This window comes from Drosophila persimilis, unplaced genomic scaffold (assembly GCF_003286085.1).
Source record: "Drosophila persimilis strain 14011-0111.01,24,50 unplaced genomic scaffold, DperRS2 tig00000000-arrow-pilon, whole genome shotgun sequence".
Lineage (NCBI taxonomy): Eukaryota > Metazoa > Arthropoda > Insecta > Diptera > Drosophilidae > Drosophila > Drosophila persimilis.
In genome coordinates this window covers 22,198,916-22,210,478 of record NW_020825288.1, presented here as the reverse complement: position 1 = coordinate 22,210,478, position 11,563 = coordinate 22,198,916, and the positions used below count along the sequence as shown (strand labels likewise).

Genomic DNA, 11,563 nt, shown 5'->3' with positions numbered 1-11,563 from the left:
CAAGAAACAACACGGCCAGAAAACGCAACGCTTGCAAGGTAAAATCCACCCCCTTTGCCTAATATATCTTGAATACAAAAACTAGAGGTGAGGTTCTTACGAACCTTCCAATTTGCTTTGGCTGTTTTTGCCCGTTCTTCATACCCCTTTCTATTGACCATTCAAAATTACGACTCATTTTTGCGTTGTAGGAGAGTGCTGATCAATAAAATATAAGGTCGGACCTTCAAAGACTCAATTTCGACGTGAAAATATAATGAAGAGAATAATATATAGCCCCGTAATTCGCCAGAAAAATATCTTTTAAATCCGTTATCGATGTGACAGTGTGGAGTATACAGTTGAAACAGCTGTTCGCGCCATACATAGAGATGAGCAGATCCTGCGATATATTTTGCGCTTGAATATTAGACTGTTCGAAAATATTTAAGATGTGTAAATTTGGTTTATTTTATTAATTAATCTTTCTGGATTGAGGTCAGTTTATTTTGTATATGTATGTTAAAATTAAATATATAAGAAATTTCGCGCCCATCGTGATTCGATATTTGCCACCGTTAGACAGCTGTTGCTCATCTCTAATGCCTATAGAATCCTGACGGGGAATTGATTTTGAAAGGAGCGTGCTTCCGATAAAGCAAGCAATGATATGACAGAGCCAAGATGTCGATATCTAAATTATTCGTAAAAGTATTCAATGAAAATATCTTCGAGCAGCTGGAGCAGGAGAATCCCTATTCAGACTTGGACGATGACTTGGAAGGAGCCAATTGTTCCACGGTGGCGGACCCGAAGCCGCTCAAGATGGACGAGTGGTCCGTTTCAAAGTAAGTGGTTGTTTGAATATGAAAGTCTAAAGACCCCAGCTGATCTCTGTGTCTTTTTGTGAAGGCAAATGAGCATCGTGAAGACATGGTTGGACGACAAATTTCAGCAAATACAAACCGACAGCAACGAGGAAATTCGTCGCTTATATACGGAGACAGAGTCCCGTATTGGGCCCGATTTGACCATATTCGATGTGGACTACACCACCACAGTGCGCGTATCCTCGGACAGGCTGGCCTTGCGCTCCCAAGGTAGTTTCAATACAGTGCGAACAAATTGTTGCGTTTATGGCGGCCGTTGGATGTATGAGGTAATCTCTATTTACGGGTTAAAGGGCTGGCCATCGGTCAATGACACATGCGAAGCCGGAGTGTGAGTTGCACGTGCGCACGTACTGAGAACTTGACCTTTTTTTAGGTTCAACTTCACACCAAGGGAGTCATGCAGATGGGCTGGGCCTCCAGCACATGTCAGTTCAATGAAAATAGCGGTGTTGGGGATACCAAATTGAGCTACGGCTATGATGGCAGCAAACAGCAGATCTGGCATATATCCACTAAAAAGTAGGACATTTTTTTTTTAAACTGGAATACTGATGTTTAGTAACGTCTCTCCCTTTTAGATACGGCGACAAATGGCAGATTGGGGACATTATTGGTGTGACCCTCGATGTGGATAAGGAGCTCATTGAGTACTATCGCAATGGGCGCTCGATGGGCGTGGCCTTCAATAAGCTGGAGAAGGGTCCGGGCATTACCTTCTATGCAGCCATCTCTCTGGGGTACACCCAGGGGATTCAGGCGAACTTCGGCAATCGTCCGTTCATGTATCCAGTACCAGGATTTCTGCCTCTGATGGCTCGGCCCATACTCAAGCTTCGACGTGCCAATCTGCTGATGAACTATATCACAAACCTTTCTGGCATTTTCTCCAAATACAATTCTCAGTACAAGGGCTCCGCGAACCAGAGCGAAGCTCGAGTGTCCACCAAGAAGACAGTTTACTGTATCTTTGCCACCCTGTTGATTGAAAGATTTACGAACGAGATCTTCGACCCGTATATCATTGAAGATGTGCTGCTGGCAAGGATTTCCAGCATGACCAGTCTCACAGCTGAGAAGGAGAATCCGCACAGTGTGCTGCAGGGTATGCTATCGCTCTTTTGGAACTTCATGGAGGGCGACGAAATCAAGTTTGTGCTGCGCAAGATGGTGAATGCCCTGCTGGCCACCTATACGCACACGATACAAGGCCTGGACTATGAGAAGCATCGTCAGGCGCTGAGCGTGTTGCATTGTCTGTGCCTGCATGAGCCGACAAGGAAATTTTTGCTGGAGGGAAAATTATTTAAGAAGCATTGGTGAGCAGGAGGACTATTCATATCCAACATAAAGCTATGATAAATGCCATTTTTCCAATTCCAGCATCGCATTCTTTCTGTACATCCATCCACTGGAGTTCTACATTATGGAAGAGCTGCTGCCCGACCACTTGGCCTGGACGGAAGGCATTGACGGGCCCAAGGACAAGTATCTCAACGCTGTGGAAAAGGTGCGCAAGTTGACGGAGCCACTTTACGCGGCTCAAAAAGATTTCTTGAGTACGCTGATGATAAATAAAGATGGCTCTGCGCTAGGTTCCTCCAGTCGTACAATATTTCTGTCCAAGTTGCGTCGCTATGTGATCGATCTTAGTATGGAGCAGAGGGTACGACTCATAATCTCTATTCTAAATGTAGATAACTTATACTTGAATTTACTTTTCCAATTGGGGCAGCCCTTCCATGCTTTCTTTTTCATGCAGTCGAGCATTCAGCATCCCTTGGACGCTCCGGTGGCATTGGCCTTTGTCTGCATCCTGATCGATCAGGCTCGCAGTATGTTTAGGGAGGAGCTGCCCGGCATGAATGTGGAGGTGAAAAGCGACTACTTTTTCGATGGAACTTTCGACTACATGCACTTTGATCGTGTGGGCGGCGTCCTATCGCATTTGCGCAAAGTTCACAGGTCCGACATAGATGCTCGTTTGGGATCGGTTCGCACACAGCAGATCTACGATGAGGATCGAAACAATTTGCGGAGCAACCCAATGGGTAGGTGTTAGCCTTAATCTATGTATGGGATGCCTCTATCCTAATGCTGTTTCTCTTTAAAGATGCCCTTTACCTGCTGGGTGAGAATGGGAACGACGTGGCGGTTATTGCACACACGCAGGGCGGCAACACCACCTTTACGCAATTTCTCAGTCCGCGGGGCAATCAGGGCGCAGAAGCACCGCCAGGCAATGTCGATATAGAAGCCAGTCTCTGCGATCTCTTGGATCTCTGCATCATGTTCTACTACTCGGCGGGGCACAAGTATATTGTGAAAATAGCTTCTGTAAGGGATGAGATTGCTGCACTGAACGATGTACTCAAGGAAACGAAATACTACCGCGAGGACATCGAACGCAAGCTGCTGGCTCTCGAGCAGCATGCCAATGTCTGCATGAACGATGCACATCAGCATGTAATGGGAGAACTGCGTTCCAAATTCGGTCAGCGTCAAAACGTTTTTGCGGTGAGTTTAACAAAGAGAAAGGACTGCAAAGGATTTATCCATGTTTTATTATCTGGCAGACCCGTTCTATATCGCTGTCCAGAAAGCAGCTCTGGCTTCGTGGCGTGGCCTTAAATAATCACAGGCGTTCCCTGCTCATCTGGATGCTGGAGCGTATGATACGCACCCTGACGGTGAGCTCGTTAGAATTCCATCGATGCATTGACTATATTACCCTTCCCTAAAGAGTGCCTCAAACACGGGTCCATTATTCTCCTTCGTACCCGAGGTGTATGTGAATACCTTACCTATTCTGCTTGACGCTGTAATGGACTTTAGCCATCACGATATGAAAGCCCAGTTCGAGGCGACGGATTCTGACTGCGCCGTCATTTCAGCAGCAGAATTTTTGGGCGTCCATTCGGCAGATCCGCGTATTGTGCTTGCTTCCTGCAAGGACTCGCTGCTTCAAGCCCTGGGCACACTCACCTGCCACAAATCCGGGGTGCGAGCCCTGGAACGATCCTCCCGCAGGTCCCAAGTGGCTCTGGTGCGTGCCCTACTGCGTCCGTACGAGAATCGGGCGTGGGGCCAGAGCAACTGGCTGTTGCTGCGCTTCTGGATGGGCGAGGGCTATGGGTACAAGGACGCCCGCCAGCCTTGTGTCTGGCAGGGCGGTACGCAACCGCTGCATATGGGTTTGTGCCGCAGTCGATCAAGGAACGAGACGCACACGGGACTGCTCCACAATATAGCACCCGCAAATCCATCGAAGTATTTCCAGCGCTTAATTGGATCCAAACTGATTGAGGATGAACCATTTGCCACCAGTTTTCTCAACTCGGTGCTGAGTCAACTGAATTGGGCCTTCTCGGAATTCATACTGTTGCTGCAGGAGGTAGGCTACAGAGAACTTTAAGTAAATAATAGTCGCTCATTCTCTTCCCTAATAGATCCAAAACACTGCCCAGCGCCAGGAGAATACACTGTTCGAGCCCAAACAGCTCAAGATCTGCTCCATGTGCTTCGAACTGACAGTGTCATTGATGCGGTGTCTGGAGATGATCATCACCGTGTCGCCGGAAATCGTTACAGATCCCTCACGTCCGAATAGCGATCTTCTGTTGAATCGAATTTGCCAGTTAATCAGTCAGGTGCTATCTCGGGTCACCGTGCCGCCCGGCTGCTTCCAATTTGTGGTTGACATGTGTTCGGCCGACCTCAATGCGGTCACACACTACCCCATTATTACAGCCGCCTTGGGCATACTGTTAGCCCTCATGCGCAGCGAGATGGACATGGATATAACACCGCAAAAAGTTACGCGAATATCGCGCGCTTTCCTCACCGATCCGAGCTTCCAATTTGCCACGCTGGAGTTCGCCTTGGGTGAGATACGTACGCCTCTGCTGGAACAGAAGAATATACCGCGTGGGAACTTTGATCCGTCCGCCAGGCCTCACATTGATCCGCTCACCAACGATGTGAGGGTGCCGTTTCCCAACAACTCAAAGCGCATTCGGGCCGATCCGCCCATTATTAAGTTTGCGCTGTCGGATTGTGAGTAAATCGATTCTAAAAGCTGCCAGATCTTGAACCATTTTTCTACACAGTTCCCACTCACGTGAACTCGGAGGAAATTGAAAATATCCGGCGGCTCATTGAGGGTCTGCGCATGAAGCAGACTCTGCTATCGGACATAACACTGCCTTCGGAGGATTCGTTGTGTCCCATCTGCTGCGCCAAGCCCATCACGGCAGTATTCACGCCCTGCAGGCACCAGTCCTGCAGCGACTGCATCATGCAGCACCTGATGAACTCCAAGGTGTGTTTCTATTGCAAGACCACCATTCAGACGATTGAAACTTTGGATGGCACGCTCATCTATTCCAACGACGAGGGCGTTCAATCGCCCCTGACCGAGGCGGCCTAAGACCCAGGCCCCAAAACCCACCGATGTTAAACCAAAGACACTCCTCTTGAAAACCCAACCAAGTCTAGTCACTGTTAAAAGACAACCTGCTGCGCTTAAAGTGTAGATAAACATACTATATGCATATATGTATTCCATAAAGATATTCGTTCAGTTAAATTATTATTTGGCTTGTATGCTTACGAAAAATTAGTTAAGATGTGATATGCCAAAAAGGCAATGTAAAGAGAAAAGAACAATTAATTGAAAGTAAACTAAGTAGCACAAAATACTGCATTATGATCTCCGTTTGCCTGATTCCATAGCCCATGTAAAATAAGTATATCTATACCGATTTCCAACAGTCAGATCTGCATTTTTATCAGAGCATATCCTTGCTCAAAGACTATTTAAAAATAATATTCTATGTCTATGCATTTAATTGGAACATTTTTAATGATCTCCCACTTTAAAAACGGAATCTATAAAAAATAAAATCTAAAAAATGTTTAATGTTATCAAAAGTAATCTATGCATTTAAATGTAAAATGTTATTAAAGTACAATATGCTTAGAAGATCTCCTAGAAAGCGAATCTCAATATAAATATTATGCAACAGAATTAAATCTAAAAGAGTTAAAGTTTTTAAATAATATGTTTTCTGGTATATTAATAAGCTTAACCCAAATTGTTTTTAAATATATAATTTTAAACTATTTAAAATTTTACTAATTGAGTGGATAAATGATGTGGAGAAAAAAGTAGAGGTGTTTTCTCTCATTACTTCTATTAATTTACCCTATCAATCAGTAGAATTCGTAGCAAATGTTTTGTTCTATATCATAGAATACAAATGCACCACAGAAACTGTCGGACCTCCTCTGAAAACGTATGGAAAATAAAAAGTTCTATAGGATTTCGGAGACATTTATTTAATAGGCGGTGTACACATAAAAACTACTCCTTAAACATGTAACTACTAAAAATATATATATAGTAAATATATAGAGTTTTATGGTACATATATATTATACATTCATATATATATAGAATATAATATATTTTTGTTGGAGCAAACCTTGCCTCAGGTGGTATCATGATAATGCGTGAAAAAGCCTTAGGTTACAATATTTTGTTCATCTTCTGACATACTCGAAAATGTTGTATTTATTTTGTGTGTGTTCCTTGTGGTATTGTCATATTTGAGGTGTCAAGAAATTTTAAATCTTTTGATCAACATTTAGTTAGATATTCCATATATGTACTATAACAATTTATACAGTTTCTTTAGCGTATGTAGACATCGATCTGCCAAGTGTTAAAGCCCTGTTTGACTAGCTAACGTGGGAGTATGGGGTACATATAGGTACATCTGGTATATCCTACTATATTCTATGAGTATCAACAACTAACTAAACTCTAATAATTGCCGACTATTCATCACTGGACCACAAAGCACGCGCGGAGAACATTGAGAAGAATCGGAATCAGAATAGTATACATGATATGAATGTGAAGGTGGACTCCGGCACTCCAGTTCCTCTACAGAATCCTACAGGCATTCGAGTGCATGCGATGCGAGTGTCTGCCATTGCCATGACCGAACCCACTGCAGCACTGATGGGTGATCCCGCCTCGGGGACTGTGCTGGAAACTCTGACTGTTGCTCATCTTTGGCTCCAGTGCATGATGGCAGCTGGGTGCATGACTGTGCCTGTGGAAAGAGTTGAGTATTAGCCAAGTTTACAAATAATACAATAATAAAATGGTTGTCTTTGGCTGGGAAAGAGAACCGGGTTCAGGCATCGGTCTCGAGCATCACTTTACTGTATTCAATCTGGCTGTGATTTGTCCCCCTACTCACCCATGATTACAAATACTCGAATCTGATAAAGAGCTAGCCATCAGTCGCTGCTGGGGCTGTGGCGGCGGAGGCAGGAACAAAGGACAACCACCAGCGGCCAGATCCCCACCTCCTCCTCCACCATCATGTCCAAAGATGGCCAACCGCATGTTGGCCGCCTTTACAGTCGACTGGGACTCCACCTCATGCACCTCTTCGATCATCTTGTCCAGCTTCTCCATGGCTTTGGTTTGCTTGGCTGCCAGAAATGCCTTTCGCGCCGCCTTCGACATGGAATGGGGTCTAAAATATCAAAGGGTTAGCTGATGTTTGCTCAGACTTTACAGACTGGAAATGACCTTGCTGGCGCTGATTGGGCGCGATGCGGGGGCGGCGAGTGAAGCGAAATGGATGACACCGAACACTTTGACTCTGGTCGACTGCCATGGCTTGTGCTGGCCTGGACTGGCACCACTGGGGGAGCAGTGGCCACTGCCATCGGTGGAGACTTGGATCGCATCGGGCAGACCACAGCAGACATGGCTGGCGGAGAAGGAGCCTCCAGACTAGCGCTGTTGGAGAACGTGATTTTCCTATTCAAAAGTGGAGCTGGAGAGCTGATCTTGATATCCCAGGACTTACTTGAGCTTGTATGCGGTCTTCTCCCGGTCCAACGAGGCGTTCGAGGTGGCGCCCTTGAGGCTGGCACTGCTGCACGTGGCCGTCTCCCGGGCCGGAGCCGTCGATGGTGGCGTCAGCTGATCCATGGCGGCCAGCTCCTCGGGCGTGAACTTGTCCGGATTGCTGGGCCGCGGTTTGGGCGGGGCACTGCCGATGCGGAAGGGCGGCGTGGGACTGAAGCCGCAAGGAGGCGGATGGTTGTTGCTGTTGACCAGTGAACCGCGCGACATCTGCAAATCCTCGAGGAACTCCTCGGTGTCTAGAATAAGCGAGCCGAAAATATCGGAGGGGGAACGCATAAAGACATGGCCAGTGGAGTTGGATCGGGAATCGCGTCGCTTCTCCTGATCGGTATAGGAATACCCGCAGCTGTGCCGCACGGGCGAGTTGGCGATGCTTCGGCGTGCCACATCCTTAAAGGTCACCGGCGAGTAGATGCGGCTACTGCGATCGTCTCCCTGTGCCGGTGCAGCTCCTCCTCCACCTGTCGGCCCTCCCGCCACACCTCCAGCTGCTGGCGGATGATGATGTGTCAGGTGCGCCGCTGCCGCTATGGTATTCGTGGCTGTCAGGACCACACCGGACATGCTGGCATGCTCTACTGGCGAGGCAGCAGCAACTGCTGGAACTGGAGCAGGTAGAGGGGGCACCATGGGAGTCACTGGCTTAGATGGAGCCGGCATTATGGCCCTCGCGGGACCCGAGGACATCGGATGCATCAGCATGCCAGTGGTCAACTGCAGAGGAAGTCGATTCTCACGCTCCTCCAGCCAGTAGGTGGCCATAGTGCCTTTGCCCTTGACATCGATCTCGCCGCGCTCGAGGATCTTATAGCTGGGGCCGATTAGGATTTTCGTCGACTCGGATATGTGCACCTTCATGGCAATGCTGGTGGACTCCATGCGCGAGGCGGTGTTCACAGTGTCGCCAAAAAGGCAATAGCGAGGCATCTTTAGACCCACGATTCCAGCCACAACGGCACCAGAGTGAACACCCACACCTGACAGAGAATAGATAGACAAGGAGATTGAAGCATAGTTCTATATAATGGGATTCCACTTACGTATCCGCAAGTGCTGACCGGTTGAGGGATCCTTCAGATCGGTTATGGCATCCACCATGTCCAAGGCCATATCACAGACTCTCTCCGCATGATTGGCATCCTTGTCGGGTGCCCCAGCCACCACCATATAGGCATCGCCGATCGTCTCCACCTTGTAGACCGAATTCCGTTCCGTCAGCTTATCGAAAATCGAGTACATGGCATTCAGCATGGACACCACTTCCATGGGTGTGATGCGACTGCAGATCTCGGTGAAGGTTACAATATCCGAGAAGAGTATGGAGACGCTATCAAACATCTGCATACATTTTGGGGAGATATTATTATACGATACTCTAGTTGAAGTAATCTCACTACTCACCTCACAGGTATCTATGGGGTTCTCGCCACGTCTGAGACGATCTGCCACCTGTTTGGGTATCATCTGATACAGCAACTCGTCTGTACGCCGCATTTCCTCATCCAACTGGAAAATACAAAAGGTATATAAATGTAGGTCTCCCCAGAAACTTGCTCCTTGTTGACCTTACCAATCGCATGGATTCTTCCAGTTTCTTGGACTTTTGCTGCTCTTGATCCAAGGCCAATTTCAGTTCCACCGACTGTTGAGTGCCCGCCAACATGAGATCTCTGCTAAAGTCATGCATAGACAGATCGTTGATATAGAGACCAGTGGTTATCAAAGAGGTCAGATCCGGCATGACGGGTGTGCCCAAGAACATGATCATACGCCAGTTTTCCATGTAGACCATTTGACCTGTGAATCAAAAATATTGATAGATTTTGAGGGCCTTTAAATGAATCTTATGTTACCTTTCAACCTCAATGACTTCTCCGGTTCACTGCCATCATCGTGTAAGAGCAAATCATCATTTTGGGCATCCATACGCTCCGTAACCGGATCCACGGTGACCAATTCGAATATGTTATTGGTGCGATTGAGTATCTGTGAAGAAAATAGATGTTTTTAATGGGTTATTAGGGATACAATCAAATATTGTGATCTTACAGATCTTACTTACAGTTTGAAATTTAAATGCAATCAGCGGGCGTACCAAATCGAACCAGGCCGTGATTTTCTTGCCCAACAGCTCGGGTAATATGACCATTAAAGAGTTACCAATGCTGCGTACTACCATATCAGCACTGAAAGGGGGAAGAAAGCATCATAATATGCAAAATATAGTGCTTACTACAAGATGCTTACCCAAAAACAATGCAAAAGGGAAAGATCTCGAAGAGCACATGAGCACTGATGGGCAAGTGTTTCTCCTCGCGGGTCATGGCGAGCGAGGCCAAAGTAAAGGCCCGATTATCAAAGGTCAGCTGAAAGGTTACATGCACCGTATCGAAGAGGATCTCCTCGCGCACCAATTCAATGTGCATTTCCTTGTGGTAGAAGTACCTAGCCACCTCCCGTATCTGGCCCATTGTGTAGTAGACAAAGCCACGTCTCTTCGAGCGATAATGCAGTGTCAGGCCCTGCTTGGTCTCGTTCTCACAGATGAAACTGGGTGCCCGCATCCGGGGGTACGAGAACTTCAGGTACTCATGCAGGTTGTCTAAACCATTGAGGAAGTCACGCATGTGACGACCCAAAACGGATAGGACCCGATCATAGCCATACTGACCTACAAAGCCCACAAAATAAACGCCCATTTGGTCCATGAATTCGCGCTCGGAGACACCCAGAACCTGAGATAGAAATATGTTTATTTGGAGTAAAGAAATTATCAAAAAAGAGATGGTTTTTTGTAGACCCACTTGTTGAGCCTTTTTGGCCAATTTCTGGAGTAGATTCTCGGGATACACTTGATGGACGCTGAACGAGGGCGAATCGATGCCCGCCTGCCGCCTGATGTCCTCCCATTTCTCCTCGCCATAGACAGACTTGATGTATTCGGAGAGATTCTCCAATAGCAGACCGTACATGTTGGCACTGGGGAATTGGCTTCCTTAGGCTTCACTTGGCTGACATTGATTGCGGGACCTGTTAATTGGGAATTGGTATTAATTGATTGGCACTTTGACTGCTTGGAACTTAATTGGTAATGTAGAAAACTACTTTAATATTCCCTCAATATAAATGTTCTTCCAATATCCCTGACACACATTCCCAACCGATATTAGGCGGCCCTCTCTGCGTTTTTTATAGCTTTTCTTTATGACTTGCCATACTTTTGAATAGAATTGATGTACATATATCCGAATTTCCACCGAGTGTATCTTCATTACACATACGCCCAGTGGGCTCTGGTCTGTCCGCACAACTGTGCAATTTCTGTGTGTGTCCACTTGGAGGCCCAAATCATTTGAAAATTGATTGTTGATGTGGTTTCTTTGCAGCAGACATTCGGCGCCTCCAGTCGCCAGTCGTTTTGCCCCGTCTTTTTGTTGATTTTTCGTGTCAACGATGCGAATCTTCTCCATCCCCTTAGCCAAATGTCTCGCAGTGGCTTTCAACGCCTCTTTGCTGGTTTTTGGGCCAACAATTGCCAGGGTCAATGGTGGAGAAGACCTGCTGGCAGGGAGATGGAATGGCCGCACGTTTAGGGTATAAATTTGCTGGCATTTGCAGAGATGAAGTGCCAGAAAAGATAATTACACATCAGCGAAAACGAAATCATTCCGTAGGCTATTAATTTTTGAAAAGACTTATAATTACAAGAATGGATTTATTTGTAAATTTGAAAGAAAAG

General features: G+C 46.6%; 2 protein-coding genes across 2 annotated transcripts in view; one reads left to right on the top strand and one right to left on the bottom strand.

Annotated features, from left to right (window-relative positions):
* Positions 1-638: 638 nt before the first annotated feature.
* LOC6591640 (E3 ubiquitin-protein ligase RNF123) lies at positions 639-5,457 on the top strand. The gene is made up of 11 exons (XM_026984909.1): positions 639-827; positions 892-1,138; positions 1,246-1,391; positions 1,451-2,188; positions 2,253-2,535; positions 2,605-2,920; positions 2,983-3,386; positions 3,446-3,559; positions 3,613-4,263; positions 4,319-4,925; positions 4,979-5,457. The coding sequence occupies exons 1-11, from the start codon at positions 664-666 to the stop codon at positions 5,296-5,298; spliced, it is 3,990 nt and encodes a 1,329-aa protein (XP_026840710.1). The 5' UTR covers positions 639-663; the 3' UTR covers positions 5,299-5,457.
* Positions 5,458-6,302: 845 nt separating this feature from the next.
* Positions 6,303-11,563, bottom strand: part of LOC6591639 (soluble guanylate cyclase 88E) — a 48,027-nt gene continuing 42,766 nt past the window's right edge. Inside the window, exons 2-12 of the mRNA XM_002017094.2 lie at positions 10,629-10,854; positions 10,072-10,559; positions 9,887-10,010; positions 9,678-9,810; positions 9,395-9,621; positions 9,226-9,330; positions 8,865-9,162; positions 7,763-8,801; positions 7,480-7,713; positions 7,142-7,423; positions 6,303-6,991 (exon numbers count right to left, since the gene is read on the bottom strand). Of these exons, the coding sequence (XP_002017130.1) occupies positions 6,820-6,991; positions 7,142-7,423; positions 7,480-7,713; positions 7,763-8,801; positions 8,865-9,162; positions 9,226-9,330; positions 9,395-9,621; positions 9,678-9,810; positions 9,887-10,010; positions 10,072-10,559; positions 10,629-10,796 (3,270 nt within the window). The 5' untranslated portion in view covers positions 10,797-10,854 and the 3' untranslated portion in view covers positions 6,303-6,819. The remainder of the gene's footprint in view (positions 6,992-7,141; positions 7,424-7,479; positions 7,714-7,762; positions 8,802-8,864; positions 9,163-9,225; positions 9,331-9,394; positions 9,622-9,677; positions 9,811-9,886; positions 10,011-10,071; positions 10,560-10,628; positions 10,855-11,563) is intronic.